We start from the raw sequence: 27,770 nt of genomic DNA, 5'->3' as shown, positions 1-27,770 counted from the left end.
TTCATTCTATCTCCCTACACTGCCCCTAACCCCAAACCTACCTAACAGACACACACACACACACACACACACACACTCTCTCTCTCTCTCTCTCTCTCTCTCTCTCTCTCTCTCTCTCTCTCTCTCTCTCTCTCTCTCTCTCTCTCTCTCTCTCTCTCTCTCTCTCTCTCTCTCTTCTCTCTCTCTCTCTCTCTCTCTCTCTCTCTCTCTCTCTCTCTCTCTCTCTCTCTCTCTCTCTCTCTCTCTCTCTCTCTCTCTCTCTGACTGCCCCTAAACCCACCCATCACAAGAAACATTCTGCATTTTTAAATAAAAAAAACATAATTTAGTATGTTTGTAAAAACCATTTACATTGGACACACACAAGCACACATAATGGTTAGTTTCGGCGTAGACATTCACACGGAATCATACAGCGTAGATATACACGTGGAATCACATGGCGTAGATATAAACGCTGAGATGATGGTTCGTTTCGCCCTAGACATTCACGCAGAATCACACGCCGTAGACATATACGCGGATAGCTCAAAATACGTACAGATAACATGCCACTTGGCTTTAGAATGTGCTGTGTATGTTTACGCAAAGTCATGATGTCATGTTGATCACAGATGTAAGATCAATATCAGTTGATGACACGTTACAATTGTTGATTAATTGGTGCTTATTTAAAACACATTTTAATTGCTTGAAAATTGCAATACATCTATCAATACTGAATCTTGAAAGCACATTTTATTTTTTCTTGACACTTTAAGAAAAAAAGGGAAAAAAAAGAAATTAATTTTCTGTTAAAAGATGTGAAATGCTGACTTTCTTCTCTGAGCAAAGGGCCTTTCATTTTCCCTCCCAAGAATTTCTGTCGACTGTAGACATTTTGACATTTACTCTATCTGACATTATTTTATGTGTCAGTAAGTCAGAAGAGGTTCCTTTTACTGGGAAGCAAATTACTTTAGAAGCACTTGAACGGCTTTCTTTAATGGTTTGTGCTCTACATGTGAAAAGAAATTACTCCTAGAGAAAGGCTATTATTATTTTAATTTTAAACTCCAGTAATTGGAGAAAGTCAAATGGGCTTTTAGAGACTCGTTGTCCACCTTATCTTAAATATAGAACTATACAGTTAATGAATGTTGGATTGTTATATTTTATTTTTATTTTTATATCCAAGCACTGTTGCACAATCAGTTAGCGGTTTACCTTTCTTAACTTTGCAAAAACAGAAGTAATCCCAAGTCATTAGTATAATAGGAATAAAACCTGAAGTCCGCAAATTATATATATTTTTTAAAAGTTCTCTCTGTCGTTCGCTTGTCACAATGTCCTGTTTGGGTTAATGTTTTGCAGGAGTGCAGTTTGTGCGAGGATGCACGCTTTGCTCGCACAGGCGTTTGTATCAGCTGTGATGCTGGAATGTGCCGCTCGTTCTTTCACGTTACGTGTGCTCAGCGGGAAGGACTGCTGTCTGAAGCTGCTGCTGAAGAGGTTAGTATGTTATGTGGTCTTCCTCTTTCATCTGCATATAATTGATGTTTTTGAAGTGAACGTGGTGTGAAGGTAACCCATACTAGGAATTTGTCCTCTGCATTTAACCCAAGTTAGTACACACACATTAGGAACACGCACACACTGCAAACCGCGGACATGCATACCCGGAGCAGTGAGCAGTCATTTGCTGAGGAGTCCGGGGAGTGATTGGGAGTTATAGTAAAAATGAGTGGCCAGGCTCAAGGTCGCCTCAGTGGGTATTGAGGGTGGAAGAGAGTGGTTTTTATTCACTCCCACACCTAAATTTTTCCTGTCGGTATTGTGAATTAAACCAGCAACCTTTGGGTTTCAAGTCCAACTCTCGCCAATCTTCTGGCCTCTTCTGAAGCCATTTTATAGCTTTATTTGAGGAACAGACGGAACAGACTTCACATTGATTTTGGATTCAGCCGATCTTTCATTAGCAGGGGCTAATAGCTTACTGGAGAGGAATACTATCAATGAATTCCAGTTTGTTTGTCACAAAAAACATCATATAGACTAGTATTATAATTATTTTTGACACTTTTATGTTGCTTTTGTATCCTTTTCAATTCACTGCAATCATACGAGGAAATCATAAATTACTTGTTTTTTTCTTCCACCAACAGTCATACAGAATTGTGTAAACTTTTAAATGGACTTTCCCAGATCTCTAGATTCAGATTTTCTGTGAACACGTATGCTTGAACTTCAAATGCAGGAGTTTATTAAATAGATACACATAAGCATAGGAAGAGGGCTCAGAGCATAAGATCAGCCAGTCGAACAAATTCCCAGCCCAGGCCGTGGTCACAGACCATCAGCCTCGTGGCTCAAATATTCAGTCCATATTGGAGAAGCATATGATGGTGGCGTTCAGTGCAGATAAACACTGGCAAAAAGTGCCTACTCACTGCAATCCACTTAATCCAGTCAGCTGTGCAAAGGGCCTCATATCAACAGGTGAGTGGGCTGATAGCATCCAGCGAGACACCTTAAGCCTAAACGATTCCGTGGATGACGGGAAATGGCTGTGCTTCCATCTTCCCGCGAGGGAGGGGTTGAAATGCTATGCGTGTGACGAGGAGATGTAGCCAGGGAGGAGAAACTTGCTCCCAACATCTTAGCTGCAGAGATTTGAAACTGCTGAAACCAGCTGACATTGTTCTTAGGCTCCCTCCTTTTCTGTAGAAGGCTGTTTCTGAGAAAGGCTGTCCACTTCCATTCCTGGAAAAATCCCGCCAGCCTCACATCAGTCATTGTCTTGCCCCTCCGCTTCAGCTCCCACATTCTCTGCAAAATGTACTTGTCCTTTAAAAGAGAGGGGAATTTTTACAGGCCTTTTGTGACCAGCTATTTATCACGGCTATCAGAGAATGCAGACACTGATGGTCTATAAAAATGTGGAGTGCTGGGCATCATTATCACAACAGCCAGAATGCGTCAGCCTGTAATTCAGAAGATACTACCATTTCCACCATAATCAAATTGTACATTAAAATGATTAGGTGTGTGAGCACACAAGCACTCAAAAAAAAAAAAAAACTTGCATCAATCGTCTTAAGTTAACAATCATGAGTTGATGATAAATATCTTAAAATAACCTGAATCAAATAACTGTATGCTTAATAACATAAACAGTACCCTCACTTTCCTCCAAGTCGTGTGCATTTTAAGAAGTAGATTAAACTCTGTTTTGCACCACAACCGAGACGTCGCTCTACACATCAGCAGATTATTTTATAATACTCTGACTTTGCAAGACATCTGTGTTTTAATCAGCAGAAAGTGAAGTGTTTACTGAAAATGCTTTTGTTGACATTTTTTAGAGTTATTTATTACTGTGATGACAGCTAACTTTTCAGCATCCATTACTCTAGTCTTCAATGCCACATGATCCTTTATAAGTAATTTTAATATGCGGATTTGGGGCTCGATAAACTTTTATATTTTTTTATTTTTATTATTATAAATACTAAAGCTGTTGTGCTATTTAATATATTTATGGCGACCATTATGGATTTTTGCGGGATTCTTTGATTGTATAGAAAATTCAGTAGAAAACGATCGTGTTCGCATCTTGACGTCATCTAGTGGCGAACCCCCGCCTCTGCAGAATAATAAGCACGTGTAATTCAGTATCCTCGCCCACTGACTCATGGGATCACGCTAGCCAGCAGCAATAAACACGTTGAATAATATAGAAAGATATTGTGGAAGAACAAAGTCGCTGCATAAGCTTCCTTTGGATCCTAATATTAGGAATGTGTGATACTACATTTATTTTTAATGAAGTTCCAGCCCACGTGTGGAAGAACGTTTGTGTGTTCGCTTCATTTCACCGTGGAATTGTTTGTAAACAAGTCTCAAGTGATGGATTTGCAGACACAATATTGTGCCTTCTGTATTGGATCCGAGAGAATGTTCCAACAAACTTATGTGAGTAAAATGTATTTTTATATGTAGGCTAATAATAGTCCCAGGGCTGTGTGTTTTCAAAGATGTACGCCTGTCGGCAGAAATATAATTTTTTTGATCTGGGCGCGTGCGTGTTCACGCTTATATACACAGATCGTGTGGGTCATGTAATACAGAAAAAATATTCCAATCAATTGCAGGTGGATGAGAAATAAATCATTGTGTTTGTTAGATAAAGAGCCCTGTGAGAGAATCCCGGTTGCCACTTTCAAATCAATCCCTCTCTCATGTGAACTGAACTGAGAAGGGGAGCTGAAGCTCATTAAATATGCAAATCTTATCCAATCCTAGCCATGGGCGTTTACTTCCAAGTCTTCACTGCGGCACGCCCATCAAAACCCAGCGTTCAGGAGAGAGGCTCAAAACCAGTGTAGAAAAAAGCCTATTACTTATTAGTTATGATGTTTTTGGATGTACAACCACACAAATGTTATTAGGTGACCTCAGACAACAGCATACATAAAAAAAAAAAAAAAAGCCAGTTCATGACACCTTTAAAATTCTTTAAAATTCTTAGCATACATATTACTCAAATATTGGCTGTTTATTAGTACTGATAAAGCAGATATTATTCTACTACCCCTTAATCCTACCCAATACCCAAACATAAAAGCTACAAAAATACAAAAAACTTGCTAACTATAAATAAGCAATACATTATGGGTTTATTGAGGCAAAAGTCATAGATAATAGTGGACATGTTCCCCATACTAAAGTATTATTTGCAATATAGCTCAGGAATTGAAAGATTGGATTTATAATCCTTTTGCAGGGTTACATTATTTAAAAATCATGACCAGGTGTAAACATGCCCAAAATGGAAAGTCTTTTTGTTTAGTAAGGGTTCCTTAGTCTAAAAATCTTTTTATTTTATTTTTATTTTTTAGAAAATTAAAACATAAAGTAATTGGTTGAGTCTCTTTGTGTTGCACTGTAGACTGTATATGGTTGGCATGCAATTTAGCAACTTGTTGCATTAAGACAGAATATTTGGTCACGTATTTGTTTATCAACGTTTTACAATGGCTGTGTACATTTCATCCAATCATAATCTTGATTCAAGTCATCACCTAGATAGTGTTAAACACCTTACGCTAACACATTAGCATTCTCTTATTAGTCATGCAAACGTATCAGACTTTATAATCTTGTCAGCACAAACATGGCTACTACATGTGTTTTTGTTGTCAAAATTAGTAATGAGAACTTATCTTTCCTTACTGACAATTTTTTGTTTAATCAAGATAAGATTTAAGGTCTCTAGGGTCTGTATCTACAGTCATGATCAATTTTCACCCACAGGACATTGCAGATCCCTTTTTTGCCTACTGCAAGCAGCACGCAGACCGCTTTGACAGAAAATGGAAAAGGAAGAACTACCTGGCCCTGCAGTCCTATTGCAAAGTGTCTTTACAGGAAAGAGAGAAGCAACTCACACCTGAAGCTCAGGTCAGATTTACTCTGTGGACACGTTCTTCTATACATGAGACATCTGGTGAATGATCCATCATTTATTTTTCAATGTCCACGATTTCCCGACCTCTAGGCTCGAATAACCACACGGCTCCAGCAGTACAGAGCGAAAGCGGAGCTGTCTCGAAACACTCGACCGCAGGCGTGGGTGCCCCGAGAGAAGCTTCCCCGACCGCTCACCTCTAGTGCATCAGCCATCCGTAAGCTGATGCGTAAAGCCGAGCTCATGGGTATCAGCACAGACATCTTCCCTGTGGACACATCTGATACCAGTGCAAGCGTAGACGGGCGGCGTAAACATAAGCAGCCTGCCCTCACGGCAGACTTTGTTAACTACTACTTAGGTAGGTGGTTTCGGTTTCTCACTTGCAAATTAAGTTGAAATAACTCATTAGGCCTATGATCTATTTTTCTAGAATCAACATTTCTCAGTCTGCCCTTTTCTCTTTAATGGATAGAAAACACACCGTTGCATTTGTAGCATGTAACTTGCTGTCCCTAACGCACAATCTGTCTGCAGAATTGTAGGCGGTATCAGACAGTGAGACATGCATCCTGCTCTGTAGCCTTGTAGCTAGGCACTTGCCCTCCAAATGAATGATGTTAAGAGCAGATGTGTGGAGTAACCTTGGGCACACACTCCATTAGGTTCCAGCAGGAGGCCTATCCTCTATCAGCGCACTTTCTCTCCCTCTTTTTCTCCCAACATTCCTCTTTTTTATGCTTTCGCCCTCAATCTTCCTTTGATATACTTTTTCCTGTACTCTGATAGCAATCTCAGTATCGATTTGTTTGTCTGTTGGTATTCAGAGCGGAACATGAGGATGATTCAGATCCAGGACAACATCGTGGAACAGAAGAACCTCAAAGACAAGCTGGAGAGCGAGCAGGAAAAGCTGCACATGGAGTACGATAAGGTCTGTCTATTGTTGACACTCCAGGCTCTCACTAGCATCTGTTTTGTACATTAGCACTTGTCCGTAGCACATTTGTTTCGGCTATTGGTGCTTAAGAAGAGGCATTCACACCAGGAAATAATGACACGCTGCTGGAATATAATCCCAGGAGCGTAGCTCCTGAACAGCTACTAAATAATGCCAATTATGTTTCAGTCTTTCAACAGACTATGCAACTGTGAAATCTCCTTTTAAGCTACTTTGTGTCAGACCAACTGCAGAGAGAAATAAAAAAGTAGATCCTGCAATGTTCCTGTATAACACAAGGTTATGTTTGTTAATGGAAAATTAGGTGACAAAAACTAGCAGTGAATAACACTTTTAACTAGCCTGACAAGCCAGAGCCACATCAAGATGAAGTTGGGTATGGGAACACACCGCTGGCAGGGCTCAATCCAAGGGGCGGGATAAACGGTTGTCTTTCAGAGTCCCTCTGCACGCAATAGGACAGTGCTACAAACGACCAGAGCAACAAAGAAGGTGAAGCAGAGCTAGTTGATAGATGAAACTTTTGCCTTATCCAGATGGCAAAACTCTGAACACATCCTCCTTTCAGAGTTCTGAACACATCCTCCAAGTCTTCCAGAGTTGCAGCCAAAGCTGATTTCGAAAGGCCGCCGTTCGCCAGCTTCTTTATTTTCAAGTAGAACGCGGAACCGCAGCAACTCTGCCGACATTGTTAATCCCGCCCACTGACTCTATACACAATGTGATTAGCCTGACCAGAGTTTGGTTTTTCCAGCTCGCAGGCCAATGGAGAGTTGCTAGACGCCCTGGCTGCAAATTACATTTGCTGCTGCTAGGCTAGAATTCCAGACCAACTTTTAACTAAAATAAAAATAAAAAGTTAGAGAAAAAAAAGTTTTGTTTTCAATAACACTGGTTGATAAGCCTTGATTAAATGAAACTAAAGCTATGTTTCCATCATCCTATTTCATGCATCCCTTAATTCACAAAAAAAAAGTTTTTAAGCTCGCTTGAAGTGGTTTTTGAGTTGTGCAAAAAATAGTTAATGCAAATAATGGTATGGAAACACATTTGCTGAATAAATTCGGACGTAACGAATATTAAACCCACGTGACTAATCGTCTGTTTCCGCTGATGGTGTTTTATTTACTGTTGGTTACTAGTTTACCAATACAATACAAATAGTTATATATAACTCCCTTTTTCAAAAATACATTTTCAATTACCCTGGTATGGTATAACAGCAGCTAATGTATTTTGCTGCTTTTATTTATTTGCCTTGTACCCTCAATCCTCCTAAACATGATCTCTTGAAGCAAATTTGGGAAGATGGTGTTTTCTCATCTGGCCCAATGAGGAGTAGAATGAAAGCGAGACGTTGAAGTTAATGTGGCGTCCAGTCTTTCTGTGCCACATGTATTAAGCGGTATTAATGGAGTGTGTGTTGTTAATTATTGCACTCAACATGCATTAGCACGATGTCGGCCTTGGAGAGAGATCCCGAGGAAATCAACATCTATGGAAAGCCAACAACAAAAGTTGTGTCTGAGGCAGTGGTCTGAGTCATCTGGAAACAATGTCTAATAATCCTGAATTATATACTGTTACCTAGTTTTTTGCTTTTAGTTTAATTGTTTGTTTTGATATTTTTTTTTAGGGGGAGACACTGTTTCACTGTTTCAGATTGATTTCAGTCAATCTCATGCAAATCTTTAGTACCAATAGAGTAGTACTGCATCCTTCATATCTCCAAAAAGTTTTTAGTTTTATTATATTTATAGAATAAAGATACGCTGTACCGAGTCTTTATGGGAAAACATTTGTGGATGGAGGCGTGTCGTGTAAGCTCAAGAATGACAAGCGTGTGCAGCTATCGCTCCTTCCTTAAGCAATAGATGATCTGCAAATCCGTGTCAAACTGGGCCTTGTTTATAAAACAATCATTGCCTAAATGTAAGGAACAAACAAAAACACTTTCACAACTCTATTGATGGTCTGGAAAAACAAACTCCGTCCACTGGTCCCTTAATGCTGGGTTCTTTGGGAATCTGTGCAAGGTTATCTTGCCCTGGCAACCAAAAACACACTTCTTTGGTGACATTGTTTATTTCTTAAAGTCCTGTGACCTGTGCTGCACCACCGACGACTTCCCTAAAGCCGAGCAAAGCGTTTTGATGGCCATTTTGCTTTCCCTCTCATGCTCTGATCGACGGGTGCATGTGCCTTTCCGGGAGAGGTGGCCTTAGGACCTGTGTAAGGAAATTCTGCCCCATTTGATGTCTCAGACCCATACTTGAAAAAAAAAAAAAAAAAACATTCCGGAACTTGTGAGAAACCAGAAGGAATATTTTTGGCACAGAAAAAGTTAATCAAATGTCTAACTTTTTTTTTACTTTGTCCATGTTTAGCATGGGAATCCAAGTCTTTAACAGTGTAAAAAACTCAGTATGCATGAAACAGCATTTCACGCCCCCTTTAACACTGCATCATTGCAAACCAACAAGAGTGCTAATGTGTTACCGTAAGGTGTTTATTATCACTGTATTGAGGTGATGACTTCAAGATATTAATTATCCTAACAGGCATGAGTAATGGTATATCTAAATAGATTATTATCTGTACTGTATACGATTTTTGCACAATCCATTTTGAGAAATGTTGGTTATTTGACATTATTATTTAAGACATCAACAGTCAAATTCATTCACAATTTTTTGTACATTAAACTATTTCTTGAGCTCAGTGAAGGCCAGGGACACTATTCTTCAAATCCAGGATATTTTTTATTTAATATTATGTCCATAAATAGCTCATAAGTCAAAAAACCATGCCAAAATGCAACATATTTATCTTAACATTGTCAAACATCTTAAATTGGTAACAAAAAACAATACATCATAAATATATGGAATAGGCCTATACAAAGATTGATTAATAATAATAAGATTCCGAGTTAGTTTTGGCCAGAACATACACAACATAAAAAAAATATTTTTTATTTTTTGCAAAACGCTATATATCCAACTTAGGCTATATTCTACTACTGTAATAACATTAAGAAAAGCTAGTGAATCACTGTTTTGTGTGTGTGTGTGTGTGCGTGCGTGCGCGCGCATGACACAGACCAACGTTACTCGCAGTCGCACGATGACCACAATTAATCTTTGGATGTTTTCCCTCCCCTGAATGCCTTGCCCGTTTGGTCTTCTCCCTTTGATGATTTTCTTTAGATGCCTTCCTGACCGGCTCCAATCCGTCATCGAAATCCATAACTTTAGCTTGACTCTGAAGCTTTGATTCTCTCACTGACAGACAGCTGTTGATCAGTGACGTAGCCTACATGACTGACAGCTCACCTACAGTATAAACAATTAAATTGTGAACGTTTTTTAGTTAGCCTATTGAATCCTCTTTTTAAAAATATGTTTTTTGTTTTGCTATTATTGTTAAATCACTGAGCAAACTCGGAGCACTTCACCGGCAGTGACTCTCTCCTCGCGTGAGATCCTGAGCTCACGCAGCATCCTGAACGCTCTATAGCCTAACCGTTATATGGTTATATTCTTTACACTTTGTAAAGAAACTGGGCTGGCGGATATCGCGTTTTGTGAAAAAATACATTTTGTAGTAGTCTTAAAATGTACATTTGTAAATCTTATTAATGGCAGCAATTCACACATAGACTAAGGTACATCTAAACAGTGATTTCCAATAATAAAATCCAAATGTCAAAAAACAAAGCGTTTTGCAACCGAACTCTTCATATATAAAAAAATGGACCCCAGTGTTCTTCAAAATATGTTTAGCAGTGTATAAATATAATATTTTGGGTGAAATTGTGCCGAAATACTTGTAGGGCCCACTCTATAGGCACCAAGCTTGCAGCCATCTTTAGAATTTTGTCTCAGAATTTTTTATTTATTAATGATATATAACTATATAAATAATTGTATTATTATATTTCGGACCCCACAGAGCCATCATTAATCTGGAGTGTTTGTTGGAGAGGAGACGGTTTTAAATGTTAGCTCAAGCTTCCCACGTGGAGCCTCATCTTCACAGGCAGCGAAGATAAGGGTGGCTGTCTTTAGTTTCGTTTCACATACCCGTAATAACTTCACCTCTCCACTGTTTCCTCTCATCATCGTCTTTATCAAACGCCTGCCTGACGCTTATCTACTGTCTGGAGCTGAGAGTGGCCCCTACACGGCGAAATGCCACAGCGGTGCGTGTGTGAGAAAGAGAGATGTAGATGCAGGAAGTGTAATGGAATATTTAATGGTGTGCTGGGCTCTGAATCTGTTAAAAGTAGAACATGTTTTTTTGCGTGTGTGAGGTTGTTTTGATGTGTAAAGTTTGTAATCAACCAAATTTTTTTTTTTTTTTTTACTCACTATATAAGCGTATTCACATATTAGTCATTCAGTTGTTCACAGGTTTGTGTACGCCTTTGGATTTGTACACATTAGTCCGTGCGTAAATGTGTGTGTGCTAACCGACAGAGCTGCCCAACTTGTCCTTGTCTTATCTTATCTCCCGCCTTGCTGCGGTTTTATCTGCCACAGCTGTGCGAGTCTCTGGAGGACCTGCAGAATGTCAATGGCCAGCTGAGGACCGAGGGCCAAGCCATATGGAGCATGATGGGAGGGATCCTTGGACAGGTACGGCTTACCTTCAACCGCCTCATTCTTTCTCTCCCCTGTCCATCTTCATTCCATCTCTCTCCGCCCCATCCCATCCTTGATCCAGCTGTACGCCTCATCTATCACGGCTCCAGTGAGCTTACATCCCGCCCTGATACAAACGGCTCGCTCTGATCAGGCTGGGATGCTTTAAAGGGACACTTTCATTGCATTCTTTTTTCTGAATCCCAATTTTAATATTATTCGAGGTTTCTTACAACAATCATTTTACACCTTCTCAATGACCTTTAGATTAAAGTAACAGTTTTTGTTACTGTATTATTAAGACTTCTGTATATAAATGCAGAGTGGGTCTTAGTATTGAAATATTTCAATATTTTTTACAGCCTTCATTTTTGTAATATTAGGCAGCAGAACTGTTTCCAACACTCATAATAAATCAGAATAAGGATCATGTGATATACTGGATGTCACATGTGACATTGAAGACTGGATTAACAATCGTGAAAATTCAGCTTTGCATCACAGAAATAAATGATAATTTAAAGTATAATAAATTGAAAACCAAATATTTTAAATTGTAATATATCACAATATTAAAGTTTTTTTCTGTATTTTGATCAAATAAATACAGGCTTGATGAGCAAGAGAAACTTCTTTCAAAATTATTACAAATAGTTATGTGTACAAACTTTTGGCCTGTACTGTATATATTTCAAATAAATGCTGTTATTTTGAACCTTTTATTTATCTAAAATTATATAGAAAAAAATGTATGTTCACAAAAAATATTAAGCAGCACAACTGTTTTCAACATTGATGATAAGAAGAAATGTTGTTGAGCAGCAAACCAGCATACCAGCAAACAAGGATCATGTGACAGTGAAGACTTGAGTAATGGTGCAGAAAATCCAGCTTTGCCATCACAGGAATAAAAAATGTATTACAATAATAATATATTATTTAACATTTGTATAACATTTTACTGCAATTTTGATCAAATAAATACAGTTTTGGCTAGCATTTCTTAAAAAAAAAATCTTACTTTGAATGATAATTTATATATACATACAGACACACATATACATACACATATACATTATATCAATATAATGTACACATATTGAAACCAAAAAATAATAATACTAGGCAAGCTTACATTGCAAAATTGGTTTCAAAAGATCTAACCAGACATTTATTTGCCTTAATTCTGCAGTAGGTAACTTTTGTAAAAATGAAAGACATCCTGGGATTTTTAACGACCACAGAGAGTCAGGACCTCGGTTTAACGTCGCATCCGAAAGACGGTGCTCTTTTGATAGTATAGTGTCCCCATCACTATACTGGGGTGTTAGGACCCACACAGACCACAGGGTGAGCACCCCCTGCTGGCCTCACTAACACCTCTACCAGCAGCTACCTGGTTTTCCCAGTTGGTCTCCCATCCAGGTACTGACCAGGCTCAGCCCTGCTTAGCTTCAGTGAGAAACCAGACTTGGGCTACAGGGTGATATGGCTGCTGTTAAACCTGTCGTTATGTCCTGACAGTAGAATATGAGACAAATAATCTTTGAATAAATTAAGCTCTTCTGGCTCCTCCCAGTGGTCCTATTGCCATTTGCAGAAATTCACCGCTCCCGGTAAGAAACAACCAATCAGAGCCAGCAGGCGTGTCTTAGCAGTGTCAGTCAAGCTTGTGTGTGCGCTAATCACACCCCTCGTGCACAGCACTTACAGGCGTTCAAATTCAAGATCACTGATGTGCCACAGCTTTGCTTATGGTGGACATTGGACAAACAATCAAAATTTTCTAAAAACTCCCTGCTGCAGCTTTAACATGATAAACAGCTTCCCTGAAACGACCTTTGTAATGACTAGCTAATGTTTTCACTTGAACTACTAGCATAGTGCAAACAAAGCATAACTTTTTGTGGCTTAGTTTCCATAAACGGCCAGTAATGGCTGTTAATTTGAACATTATATGTCTGCATGGTAAATCACACTCACATTTTTGAAAGCTTTAATATGCATTAGCGCTTATTAATGTTAGTTAATAAACTGTGAAGGAAATTGAGTCAACATCTCTTTGGCTCCTGGACATCTTTCACAGTTTTGGTCTGCGGAGCAGATGCTTTGGGTGCTCAGACACATCACGTGGATCAAGCAGTTGGAGCGTATTGTTGGCAAAATTCGTCTTTGACTTCACAGTGGAAAGAGTGTAAAGAGAGCAGAAATCTTCTCCCTGGATTTTTTGCACCTGGGTAATGAGCTGTGATTGAAAGAAATCTAGATTGTAGGCAGCACCCCACTGGGTAGACAGCGTTGAGGTAATTCTCTTCGCTGTAATGGGCCTCCTGTTTGCGAAATTCTTTCATTTGCGCTAACTGATTGACCTGTCATTGGCCATGCACTCAGCCCTGACTCTGTAGCTAAAAGCCGACAACTTATCCCCTGCTCACTATGGCAACCACATCACCAAGGTGCGTCGCCATGGGTGACGGTCACTTAATGAGTGCGAAAATGTGAAGGTCTGAAATGTTCTGTAGATCTCTCTTTTTGTTTAAATAACAGTCTGTACTTAGAAAGCCATTTAGCAGAATTTGCCCCGAAACTAAAAAATATCATTGGCAACAGCAACCGTGAAAGTAATTGTAAGGATTTGAAATGTTTGTAAAGTTTGTTTGAAAAGTTCAGCCTCTTTGTCGGTGCTAAATGTTGCTCAATATTATACAGTGTGTATGTGGAGAATTAGCGTTTACTAGGCTACAAGGCCACACACCGAGTGAAAGGTCGTCACTAAGGAGGTATCACCAGTCCTCTATGTTTTGTCACCCTTTTAATCATTATGATACACCCAGGAAGAGTGAATTTGATAAGATGCCTCCCCAGAATGAATTTGAGAGGCCACACTTCCCAGAGATAACCTAAAACCGCAGCAATCAGAACTGCAGCTCACGTCGTTATCTCACTTTTGATACAGCGACAAAACATTTAAAAGGTGCCCATTTGCATGCACCCATGCGCACTTGTTTAAAACTTAATTTGCGTTGAATAACCGGTTACCCGGCTTAGAGAGTGTGTAAGATGGTTAATTAAAAGGATCTCTTAAAATGTCCCCTCGGCAGATAAATGCTGCAATAATGGAGCGAGGAGGTAGAAGGAGGCGAGGAGAGCCGAGTGGTCTGGAAAAGAGTGAGCCAGGGAATCTGCAATGATGGTCATAAATCACATAATTAGAAAACGCACGCCGCTTAAGTAGCAACATCAGTCAAGGCGCCCCGCTCCTTTGTGTCATCTATCTACTACATTTTCGTTCCCTATCAGTCATTGGTGTCTGCACATAACCCTCAAATTATTGATGTTCTCAGGAGACGGTCTCATCTCTCGTGCCACCTTGGGTGAGTGAGAACTCACACTGGTGCACTTTGAAAGGAGGCATGTCTTTGACAGCTTTACATTTTTGCAAACTTGAGGTCTATTAGCACCAAGGATGATGATTTTATGTTGCCATAAAAAATATGATCTATAAAATTTCACGTTAGTCTGAAATCAATTTTTTTTCTGAAATTGACAAATTCAGCATTGGACAAAATAGGGGACTGATATGAAGCGTTTTTGTGGTTATTAACATGGTAACGAGTTTGCATTTTCAAATATTCATTTATAATCCATAATGTACATTTATAACTCAATACTTTGTATTGTTTTACCTTAAATCCCCTGTGAAGTGCCTTGAAACGCGTAACATTATTCAATATGTTGACATAATTTCCACTGAAACTGGAACTGTGCACACTGCGGTGGTTCTTGTGACACTAACATAAAACCATACTTCATGTGCCCCAATGGAAATCATATTTACACCGTCTGAATCATTCCCTATCCCATATATAGTGCACTATCAATCTGATATATCAATTCTGAAGTTCTTGGCACATCAACAACAAACAACTCTGTGCTTCTCTATGAATGATCAATTTTATGAAATTTATTTTTATTTTATTCAGAAGCCAAATATTCAAAAAAAAAAAATCAGAAAATGACAAAATTTAGCAGTCGACTTGTATTCTCTGTTTCCTTCAGCTGCATCTAATGCATGGTTCAACAATGATAATGACTCGATCAAAAATCTATAAATCACTGAATGATTCACACACAGATCAAACTGAGCTGGTTCTTGATATGATGTGAAGATTAAGCTGTTATTTACTATGTGCTTATCTAATGTCAAGTAAACTTTCATCTCACAGAGTTGTTGGCACAAAAATACTAGCACAACAACAAAAAAGCATGTCGAAACATCAAAATTAAGTGCTGTGCTGAACCCGAATGTGAATTTGGACAATTTACAGAAAAGGAAAACATTACTCACCAAGTTATTTCACTGCATTAATGTCGTTCTCTAATTGCTGTTTGTGTTTAGTCAAGTTTAGAAATTGCTTGTTTTTGTTAAATTAACTATTGGACACTGTGCTAAAACGTCATTGTGGCCTCCCCAAGCAAGTCCACCCCTTTTGGAAATTTTGTGAGCTATGACCTCTCAGGGTACCATTGGGATTCTACACAATCATTGCAAGACAGCAAAGTCTGTCTGGTTCCCTCAGCAGATGGCCAAACGGGCTGTTCTGTGAGGCTTTTTTTCTTTTTTTTTGTTCTTAGTCAAACACCTTTCTTCTCCAAATAATATTCCCACTGAAATCATGTGGATTGGAGTGACTGGCCACGGTAATCCAGAGTTTGCAGGATGTAAAACCTGGCATCCCCTCGCTCATCTCCCCGGCCTGTAATAATCCCGGCGGTGCAGTGGAGAGGGACCGTCACCGTGAGCACGCTGAACGGAGCACGCTCAGATTAGAACGGCTCTAGAGAGAAGCTGCTCTGTTGTTGCTTTGTGACCGGTTTCTACTAGATAATTTTTCTAATTAACCTGGACAGAAAAGATGCAGAACAGATGTATAGACAGAAAATAGGAAAGCTTGCTTTCCTGGCCACTGTCCTCTCTCCAAACCCCATCCACAACTAAAAAAAAACAAAAGAAAAAATGCTAATTGAACTCATTTACATTATTTTTGCTGTGTGTGTGTATATATATATATATATATATATATATATATATATATATATATATATATATATATATATATATATATATATATATATATATATATATATATATATATATATTTAAATATGTAATATATATAATACAATATACATACAGGTCCTTCTCAAAAAATTAGCATATTGTGATAAAGTTCATTATTTTCCATAATGTAATAAAATTTAAACTTTCATATATTTTAGATTCATTGCACACTAACTGAAATATTTCAGGTCTTTTATTGTTTTAATACTGGGGATTTTGGCATACAGCTCATTAAAACCAAAAATTTCAAAAAAATTAACATATTTCATCCGACCAATAAAAGAAACGTGTTTTTAATACAAAAAAAAGTCCACCTTCAAATAATTGTTCAGTTATGCAATATGCTTATTTTTTGAGAAGGACCTGTGTATATGTACATACATATATATATATATATATATATATATATATATATATATATATATATATATATATATATATATATATATATATATATATATATATATATTGCTTATGAATGAAAAACTCTATGACTGTCACTCTTTAATAGTCTGTAAAATCTAGCTCGTGCTTTCTGTCATTTGATGAAATTTGATGAAATTTTAAAAGCTTTCAGTGTACTTACAAGAATGTCAATTGACCGTGTTTGGCCAGAAAAAAACAAAAACAAAACACTATTCTTGGCTTAAAAAGACTATGTTTGCATTTGCACTATTAGAGAAGTAGCACTGTGATACATCTTAGTCATGATTGAAGCTATTACGAATGTTATAAATGAAACGAGAGAAAAACAGGCATAAGGCAGTTATTTCTGTACAAATAACAACATCAAACAGAAATACAAAAATTATTCCCAAATCCTCCACCAGCTTCCATTGTCATAAATCCCTTGTTTATTGAATTCACTGTGTACATACATTTTTCTTGGCAATGTGTATAGAACCAATGTTTCACTCTTAAATATGTAATTGCATTTCATTTAAAATGTACTTAATAATGTTGCTTGAGGACGTGAAAAAGACCGCAAGTTGTGTGTTAATTGAGGAGAGAGGCCTGCTGGTACTTTTTTCTAATTGATCTGTTTAGAGTTTTCGCATGGCAAGCACTAAAACAGTCTGGTGTATCCAATAAAACAGCATTGAAGGACCCCTGTAATATCTAGTTTCTAGATTATTATACTGGTGCTAGGCTTTTTTGACTGGGGTTAGTAAGCAGTGGCAGCATGGTAAAAGTCATGTTGAACACCAAAGCAACTGTATAGCACTACCCTGGCAAACAGTATCACATTAACCTAAAAAAAATATATTTCTTAAGTTGTGATGGTCTAGATAATTATGATTGACTATTTGTTTGTTCTTGAATAACTTGATATGTTTTTGAAATGTGGTTGAATTTATTTTTTCTGCCTTATTTGCAGAAATTGAACACTCCTGCTGTTCTGAAAGCTCCCAAAGAGAGAAAGCCAAGCAAGAAAGAGGGTGGATCACCGGGGAAGTCGTCAAACCTCCCAACTATGCTCTACAGGTTAGCTTGCAGCTGATGCAGTATGACAGCTGGGCAGTATTATTGTAATATAATTTTTAAACATTGACCTAGAGTACATAAATTATTAAGCAGTGAAAGATTTATTTGCTTTTATGTGGTTGTGTGCTTTAAATAAGAAACACATTCTGTGCAGCTGTGGGATCTGTAAGAAAAACCAAGACCAGCATCTTTTACTGCTATGTGACACCTGTAAGCTGCATTACCATCTGGGCTGCCTGGACCCACCTCTCACACGCATGCCGAAGAAGACCAAAAACAGCTACTGGTGAGAACAGGACTGAGAGAGAGAATTAAACATTTTGATTTAGTTAAACATTGTTGCATGACTTTTTCGCCAAACATTCTTACATATTTTATGTCTAACATGGCTAGATCTCTACCTGTCGCAATAATACTCCTGATATTAGAGTAACAATTGGAGAAGAATAAAAAAAACAAACAGATTTTGTAACCTTTTGGGGCTTGGAAGGATTCAGTTTGAACAGATGTTTTATACCATCATCACTGTCCTCGTCAGAGCTCACTTCTCAGTACATTCAGCATCTGGATCATATTCGCGATTTCGCTCATTCTCAAAAACTCTTTTTCAACGTCTTCAAAATCAATATTTTTATCACTGACAGCTTCTTGACCACATCCATCATCAAGTGACAGTGAGGCCATCCTTAAAAATATTTTGGTTTGCAGTAACAGTACATTTTTTTAAAAAAAGGGTCGGTAGGTAGGTCTATATATTTTTTTTTCAAATTTTAATACAAAAAAAAAAGTACATTTTTGGTGATGGTGATTACGTAGGTATGAATTTAAACAAATTGGCATATCATGACATCACTGACTGGGTCTTCAAGCCGTGCCTTCGGGCGCATAGGCTAATTGCAGGCTATATAGACCACAAACAAATTGAAATATTTGTCAAAAACATGTTTATTGCATAAATTTCAGGTGCATTCTTTAAGAAAAGGGTCCAACCACCAGCTGTCATTGACTCAAAGCTGTCAACCCTCCCTTTTTTTCCGGGTTTCTCACGTATTTTAGCTCTTTTCCCGCTGTCTTCCCGTTTTAGTATTTTCCCGTGATATGTTTCTTATTTTTACGCTCGATTGTGTTAACTCAGAACACGCAACTATCTGTGTCTCTGAAGTGGCTTGCACTTCTTGCCAGACCAACGCATCTGGTGATATAGACTAGTGCATTTGAATATTAAAAAGCAAAAAGTTGTTTTTATAAATTTAATTAATTAAGTAGCTATAACCAGCTATTCAATCAAGAGCAGTGAGTGAGTCTTTATCTTTTGTTTGACAGACAGCAGTAAAGGCTACTGCCCCTTTAAGACCTAATACAGAGATATGCATCGTCTTTCTCAACTGTATAAAGTTCTCTTAAGGCATATTCAGACTGTCTGATGGATACTCATCAAGATCGACATGTTGACATACTTTTTGTGTGAGTTTATCCGTTCAAACGCAAGACTTGAAAGAACTCAATATTTGCGCGCTGTGAGACGTGCGCGCGCTGCGCACAGAGACAGATCTTCTCTCACTGCAGAGGGTTCTCATTCGCGTCTTCTGGCGAATATACTGAGTGATGATGGCGAAAATGCAGCACTCGCATGCATTGAACACAGTTTACAAAGATAGACCGTTTTGCCCACGTTTTCTTTTATTATCGCTGTTGTAGTGCACGTGTATCCATCGACAGAACCATACATAAAGCATTATTTTTCAAGTTACAACCAGTGCCGCCGCTCCCACCACGCGCTGGGTTCGAGCAGAACACACGCTACCATATAGCAAAGCGTTAGGACAACGATATTTCAGACTGACAGAGACAAGATAAACGGCTTTTCCGCCATTTGTTACTGTTTTGTACACGTTGTTATATTAATTATAATTCAAATTCTGTTTTATTCGCCACAATATAGTAATGATAAATGTTGAGAGGGGCACTTTTGATTAATTTTCGGGGCTCAAAGCCCTCCCCTCTGCATAACACTTGCCTGGTGTGTGTAACGTGTCCATGGTCCTGACTCCTGTCACACGGCGAAATCTCCGACAGGGCTTTAATAGTCTAACGTTACAGTGAATGAGAGTATGAGCCGAAACGAACGCACGTGCAGGCCATAGTGTGACATCCGTTAACCATAGTGTAAACATAGATGACGTCACGGGTTTTTCTATAAAAGAAAGAACGTAGCCTTCGTTTGTATGGCCCAGGCAATTTATACATTTATAATACTTACTAAAATATAATTCATATTATTTTATTACTGTTGTATTAGTTGTTTGAAGAGTAAAAAAAAGAAATTGGTCGGTCTTAAAGCCAATTTACAACCGGCAAGTCGTCGGACTAAAAGGGAAAAAAAATAAAAAATTGAGTCGGCCCTAAATTGACAGGGTCGGTCGGGTTACGGCAAACAAGAATATTTTTAAGGATGGCCTGACAATAATATTTGATTGTGTTTAGTACTTGTTCTGCAGTAAATCACTGAGCCAAGTTTTGCAGATTATAGTTATTATCATTTTGTTTTCTGTCTGAGGTAACTATGAGTGAAACGACACTTCATCATTGCTTATAAGACATTGTCACATTGTGGAATAAAGGTGGATTGCACCTATTTCATCATTATAGATTCATTTATTATTGTGTAAAAAAATACGTACAATCTTGCACACCTCGGGTCGTTAGCGACCCTATACAATTTGGACAAAAAACTAGTGGAAAAGCAGGCATACATTTTTTTATTCTGTTATTTTTTTCTGTTATATTGTTTAAAATGGATTGATTGAGGAATACTAAGAAGGTTGATGCCTAAATTTAAAAAGGAAATAAGGAGGAGGGTAGTAAATGACGCAACCCAAGGTATACATTTAAGGGTTAGAACGAACTCTGGTGCGATTGCTCTGTTAGTGTGGTTTGTTTGAATAAGCGTGAGCGCTGCACATCTAAAACCTGAAAAAACAGAAACTCCTAAAAAGATGGGTCTCGCTCTGCTTTCAAACAAACTGGTGCGGTCCGACTGAAATATGAACGTAAGACGGAGTTAAACCATGTAAAAGTGTAAGCTGTCACAAAATGTAACCCTATAAAGGACAGATTGCTCAGGCATACCTGGTTTTTCTTGTTATAGTCGAGATGTTGCCCATCACAGTTGGTACAGGCATCAGAACTGTGTGTCCTCGCAGCAGATCTTCGTTTGTGTGTGACGGAGGGATTCCTGCCACAGTCTTTTACACATTTTATAAGCTCCCCGCAAGTTGTTAGGCCTAGCACAGCATTGTTTTGGCTGTGCAACAAGTTTGCAAAATATACATCATAAAAGACGGTTATTTTTACTTTGCTGTACAAATGACACTGTGAACGCTAAGCAAACCACAAATTTGTTTTCCCGTCTGGACCAAAAGAACCAAGAGAAAGACTACAAGTGTGAGCACACCCTAAGCACATATATGAGAAAGAACAGCCAATAATTAATATTGGCTAATGATTGGAGAGTCTGTCTGTTTTTAAATCTTCACGGGTGCGGAACGTAGTTGACCAGTCTTTAAAATTTGACAACATTTAATCCGTAATCGGATCCAATTTCGATAAATTTCATCTACTGTTTAAAATCAAAGACTTTCTCACTCCCCAAACTCTAGAAATGGCTGTTCATGTGTTAGTTACGTCTTGGCTAGATAAATGCAACTTTTTATATTGAGCTATATCTAAGTCTCACATTGCTCACCTTCAGCTAGTCCAAAACTTTGTGGCCTGACTTCTTCTCAAGTGTCGTAAACCTGAACATATTTAAATTCTTAGATCCTCTACACTGGTTGTCAGTTCGTAAGAGAGAGTAGACTTCAAAATTCTCCCCTTTGAATAAAAATCTCTACATAACCTAGCTCCTGTTTACCTCTGAGCTTCTTCATCCCTACACTGCATCCAGGAGCCTAAGATCCTGCGACCAGGGTCTTCTGATAGTCCCTCGGTTTAGACTAAAGCGTAGATTGGAGTGTACATTTGCGTTGACAGGGTCACTTTGGTCAGCATAGTGGCTATTGTAAATGTTCTATATAAATAAAATTAGCTTGAACTTAATTATAAAAGTATAACATTTTCAAATAAGTCAAATAAAAACAATCAAAATAAAATGATATTTAGAAAATATTTAATTACTTACCTGTGACCATTAGCCATTTAACCAACATGAGAAATTAATTTAAGTAAATTATTAAAATATACACTTAAAATCATAGGCTGATCTTCAAGTAAATATTTTAGGTCAAAGGAGTTTGCCTCATTAAATATGCTTGGAATCCCTGCTCTGGAGGAAACAAATAAACTATAAAACAATGCAATTTCACTTTTTTTGCTAGGGCTGTCAATCGATTAAAAGTTTTAATCAAATTACATGATACATCTATTTTATATATGGGTCAGAGAACATAATTGATTGCATTAATTGCAATTTTAATAATTTATAGTACTTTTTTTTGGTTAAAATGAATCACTAAATTAACATGTTAGGTTGACAGCCCCATTTAAAAAAAATGTCTATAGTAAAACAAAGATGCACTTTCAAATTCAAGTTTACTGTTTTAGCCTCTCCATGTTTGCTTTCGTAAGGTTCCACTGTCACTTATGTGGAGCTCCACAGTTGCATGCGTGAGCGTTTCTGTGTTTTTGTTTATTTGTCAAGCTGAGCCCAATGCTTTCGCTGCTGATTCGAGTAATTCATTTAATCCATGAATAAGAAAGCGTGATGTCGTTCTGCTCTGCTGGATGGAAATTAGAAAGCATTGGAAAGATAAAATTGTGTGGGGGGCCCAAGTCATACCTAATTACTGGCAACTGCCTGCCCCTGAGACAGTAATACTGTATAATCAAAAAGCTTTTGCTCACGCTAAAGAATTGTACTATTCCTTCAATTTTATATATTGTTTGTGCGAGATACTTAATATCCCTTTTGTTAGAATGAATATGATGCAGCTGCTTCCAATGGAAAAACATTGGCATGCATCTTGAAAGCCACTCTCTCGTCTCAAAGATTTCTCCATACTAAGAAATCAATAAGGTCAAATGAAATCAAAAGAATACCTTACTACTTTATCTCTCTCTCTCTCTTTCTATCCCTTGCTCATCCTTTTCCAGGCAGTGTTCTGAGTGCGACCAGGCCAGCAGTGACGAGGCTGACATCGCCATGGAGACGCTACCGGATGGAACCAAAAGGTCTAGGAGGCAGATCAAGGGACCAATCAAATTCATCCCTCAAGAAATGAGCCCAGAGCCCAAGAAGCTTCAAGTGAGAGGGACTGTGAGTACAAGCATATCATGAGTTCACCGATCATGAACGTGTGTGTGTGTGTGTGTGTGTGTGTGTGTGTGTGTGTGTGTGTGTGTGTGTGTGTGTGTGTGTGTGTCTGTGTGTGTGTGTGTCTGTGTGTGTCTGTGTGTGTCTGTGTGTGTCTGTGTGTGTGTGTGTGTGTGTGTGTTAAAAAGCCAATACTTGAAAATTGGCTTCTAATACCTCTTTTTCCACTAGCACAAATCTGCTAGTGCCAAATCTGGCTGGGTTTCACATATTTCCACTATTTCCAATAAAGAAAAAGATGGTTTTCTAACCAGGGACCACTAATGCTTCACATCAGTTTTCAACATCATGTTTTAAATGAAAACACGGCCCAGTTTTGATAGAGACTGGAACATGGAAATTACTTGGTTCAAGCGACTCTGTTAGTTAATTTTAAGCTTTATCTAGCTATTCCTGATTGGTGCTTAAACTCTGTCGGTTGTCTTAGGTGGAAGAGTCATTCGTTGACTTCATTGAGACATGGAATTGATTCTTTGCTCCTCATATAAAATAGATAATTGACCTGTTCTTTAGTCTCTTGAGCTTTCACAGAGGTTATCGTTGAAAGTCACAAAAACTGGCTATGTTGATTACTTTGAAATGGACAACCTAAACACTGTCATCTTTAATTGTTTTATAAAATCACCTTGAGCCTGATACAGCCATAATTAAGCCATCAGTAAAAACCCCTTTGGAACTGCTCCTTAGCATTTCAGTTTTATTAGAACATTAGCATTTAGAATTGTTTCCAATACTTAATGAGCTGCCTACTCCCCACAAAGGCAGCAGCCTTCAAAGATGGCACACTAACAAGTTACTGATTTGGAATCACTCCAAATCACTATAGCAAGTAGTTATATGTCTTAGTAGTGTAGGCAGTTTTTGTGAGGCTAGCATTAGCGAGCTAACTTTAAAAGCTTAAGATCCCACATGTGGTCTCAGACCCCTTTGTGTTCAGACTGTTGCTTTTTTGGATCTAGTCCATCATTGTTTGATGGCTGACCCTATGGCCTTCAACATTTTATTCCATTTACTTATAATCAGACCCTTGAAAAGGACCAAGTGTGAAAACACCCTAAAACACATGAACGCACGCAACAAGGAGAAAACAAAAGCTTCCAGAGAGATGGCGTTAAACTACCTTATGTCTCAAAAGCACATAACATTACAATAAAAATTAACATAAACAACATAAAAAGCATTGACCCGTACCACCTGACTGCTGCAAATTCATTTCAGCGTTGATGATTGTGTTGCCATTGAAACGCATAAATTAGAACCGCTCCGAGTATAACATAATGGGTTTCCATTTCTTCCCAAGTACAGTACTTGTGGCGTGAAACGTGACATAAGCTCATTGTTTTGGTTCAGGAGGAACTGTAAAAGGTGGCTACTGTTGCGGTGCTTGCGACTGCCATCTGTCTAACTCTGCATAGCATGAAACACTGATATGATGTGCAATGTCTGTGCGAGCAGGGTGCGCAGAGGTATGAAAATACATACCTTGACAGGCAGGTAGGACATTGCATCATTGCATTTGGCCCTGTCAATCATCTTGTCACAGTTAAATCCTCCACATTCAATATAATTCAGAGAGAAATGTAGCAGCTTATTGATTCTGCCAGTCGTGGGTCTTTCATGTGGAGACTCTCCTCATGTGTTTGCAATTTAAATATAATGATGCAGTTCAAAGTTAGTGGTCAAAGAAATCATTACAAGAGTTCAAAATGCTGTTGCAAATAAAAAATAAAGTGGATAACATCGAATAAATATATTTTTGTCAGGTTAAATATGGCTCATTAATAAGTTAAACCCCTTTATTTAAACCTCTCTACTTAACCGTCAAACTGCAAGATCCGGCATGCATTCTATTTTGCGTACTATTTAGGATGGATAGTATGCAAATTAGAAAGTAACATCTATAAATACCAAGGCAGTTTACTTGTGTTACTATGAAAGAATGTATCACAGACAATATGGTCCTGAAAGTTTAAGCATGGTTGCTTGACACACAAGAACCAATAATGGCTATTCTCGCATGTCACGCATCAAGCAAATACATGCTTCCATTTACCATATTTGAGTGATCCATGTATATTCGCTGACCTATGTAAATCAGTTCATCATCCATATAAATCCATATAAACCACTTGATTTATATGGATTTATTTTACAATGTCTTTATGAATGTTTTGAACTTTCAAAGTGTTGGGTGAATAGACTTTAAATGGAGGGACCAAAATCTCACAAATTTCATTAAAATTATTATTTGTGTTTGAAAGATGAATATGAGTAATTGATGATGATGGATTTAAATTTTTGGTTGAACTATCCCTGTAAGTTGTCGTTGTCATGCCGGAGTGTGAGGGTGAAGTTATATAATATTTTTAGCACAATTCATCATTTAATTAGGAATGCGAGTGGGAATGTTGCTTGAGAGTGGAAGATTTCAAATTGGAAGAGTTTAAACTGGTCTTCTGGATTCGCCACTTTGACTTCGAACAGAAAGCTGTTTGGTTTGAAGGGGATTTCTGTGTGAGCTTTGCTTCATAAATATTGAAATATTTTGAAATATTGAAAACTAATATTTGCTTCACTAATATTATTACATTTTGACAATGAACAATGGACCTTTGTTGCTAAAAGTGTAGCTTGTCTATGATTCCTTTAAATGCTGAATTTTTATGCAGCTCACTATGCTTTCGAACAGAGTGATTGTTTTATTGTCTAATAAATGATCAGACTTGTGCACACTTCTAGCTGTAGAAGCTGAGCAACGCATTGAAGTGTGAAGGTAGCTCTCTCTCTCTCTCTCTCTCTCTCTCTCTCTCTCTCTCTCTCTCTCTCTCTCTCTCTCTCTCTCTCTCTCTCTCTCTCTCTCTCTCTCTCTCTCTCTCTCTCTCTCTCTCTCTCTCTCTCTCTCTCTCTCTCTCTCTCTCTCTCTCTCTCTCTCTCTCTCTCTCTCTCTCTCTGTGTGTGTGTGTTTTCTCAGACTTGAGATAGGGCTTGTCTTTCAGGCTCTCCATGGCTTCCACTTATCACTGTCCTGCATTCTCTGATCCTGCGATAGTGCTCCGGCAGCCCGGCTCCCTTAAGGAAGACAAAAGATATCCATCGGAGAAACGACAAGCTATCCAGCCCTCCTTCATTTTGTCTTTTTCAACCTTTTGTTTTAAAGATTAGTCAATAAACCTCGCCCTGCCAGTTTTTTAAACCGAATTAGAAAGTAAAGCGCAATTTTAGATGGCCTCTGCAGCCGCTCGCCTTGGCTGATGGCTGTCAAAATAGCTTACACGAAAAAAGGTAAAAGGAATGACTTCCGGATGTTGGTTTTTTTTGTGGTATGTACGTGTGTTAGTGTGTGCTTGCGTATGCCAGGCAGTTTTAATGTGTTTTCCCTTTAGTCTCTGAGATGCGTGCCCAGAAGTGAGGCAAAGGCTTCAGCAGAGAGCAGCTGGATTAAAAGGCTTTTATTTTTCTTTCTCTTCTGTAGCTCCGACTAAACTCCACCAGAGAAAGATACTTCATTGGAGAATTTATCTTCACTTGCACTCCAGAGTGTGGCAGCAGCTGAAAGCAGCCCTGCTTTGCATTTTTAATGCCCTTAACCAGCCAGTGTGGTGGTGGCAAGCCTTCGTAAAGCTGTGTTCTGATTTATCACGGCTAGCTAATCAACCCCCCACCATTCCTTCCATTCCAGGAGTCAGTGGTGTCCAGCTTCGCTAATGTGCCACACTTTTCTGTGGACATTGAATACCGGCCCTGAAATGGCACTCATGACTGCTGCACACTGAAATGTTGTTGACTTTATTGCACTTGAAAACATTTCTGATTCATTCAATAGATGGATGGATCACTTTTCATTATATTTTTCATCATTTTTTTTTTATCATGCTTAGGTTTCTCAAGAAATAAACTATGAGTCATAACTCTCCATTTGTCATGAGGACATGAATGAGAAAATTTCAATAAAGATAGTTACTTATGAAAATAAGTCCACCTAGTGGACAAATCTATTAGTTTGTCCCGTTTTGACTTAGTAGTTAAATAGCCAAACACACAACGATTGATCATTGAGTCTAAGTTTTAGGTGGAATATAAAAATAATAAATAAAAACAATACCATGCATATTATGACAGCTACACTGGAGGAATCTGTTTGGGTTGCCAGGGAGTATGAAAATAGAATCTATTCTTGCTTCAGGTAGAGAGAATCAAAATGAGGCCTTATATTGTATAATGTTTTCCCTTCACACACATAAGTGTTACAAAATAATATTATGCAGATTTGTACTTTTTTCAGTAAGAAGATTTTTTTTTTTTACTACAGTACAATAATCTAGATTCGTGTGCGTTCTCTTAAATATAACTAGATATAACTATCTCTATTTTTAGAGGTTAACCCTGCCTGGTTCAAAAATTTGTTAGAAATTCAGAAAAATAATCTAATGTAATCAGTTACATTAATAATTGAAATAGATACTCTATTATATTTTTAATACTGTAACTTGTAATCTGTAACCTATTACATTTCCAAAGCAACCTTCCCAACACTGGCTATTACTTGTCTATTTGTTTTTGGCCCTGGTAAACAAAACGGGACCCTATATACTTTAATTGAGGGTTTGTGCGATATCTAGAGACCAGAATATCATAGACCCTAAGGCCTATTCACACCAAGAATGATAAATATAAAAATCTGTTCTAAAAAATCATTCACAATATTAAAGAATAGCAGAGTTCATACCACAGCTATA

The 27,770-nt window shown here is 38.0% G+C and overlaps 1 protein-coding gene and 1 pseudogene across 1 annotated transcript in view; one reads left to right on the top strand and one right to left on the bottom strand.

The window, feature by feature from the left end:
* Positions 1-27,770, top strand: part of phf14 (PHD finger protein 14) — a 112,550-nt gene that overhangs the window by 30,372 nt on the left and 54,408 nt on the right. The window contains exons 6-13 of the mRNA XM_067426517.1: positions 1,354-1,491; positions 5,296-5,442; positions 5,540-5,810; positions 6,277-6,383; positions 10,955-11,050; positions 17,557-17,663; positions 17,818-17,949; positions 22,815-22,977. Of these exons, the coding sequence (XP_067282618.1) occupies positions 1,354-1,491; positions 5,296-5,442; positions 5,540-5,810; positions 6,277-6,383; positions 10,955-11,050; positions 17,557-17,663; positions 17,818-17,949; positions 22,815-22,977 (1,161 nt within the window). The remainder of the gene's footprint in view (positions 1-1,353; positions 1,492-5,295; positions 5,443-5,539; positions 5,811-6,276; positions 6,384-10,954; positions 11,051-17,556; positions 17,664-17,817; positions 17,950-22,814; positions 22,978-27,770) is intronic.
* Positions 12,440-12,556, bottom strand: LOC137048605 (5S ribosomal RNA; annotated as a pseudogene).

This window comes from Pseudorasbora parva, chromosome 19 (genome assembly GCF_024679245.1).
Source record: "Pseudorasbora parva isolate DD20220531a chromosome 19, ASM2467924v1, whole genome shotgun sequence".
NCBI classification, from domain to species: domain Eukaryota; kingdom Metazoa; phylum Chordata; class Actinopteri; order Cypriniformes; family Gobionidae; genus Pseudorasbora; species Pseudorasbora parva.
Note: the sequence above shows the minus strand (reverse complement) of the source record. Positions and strands in the feature narration are given on the sequence as shown.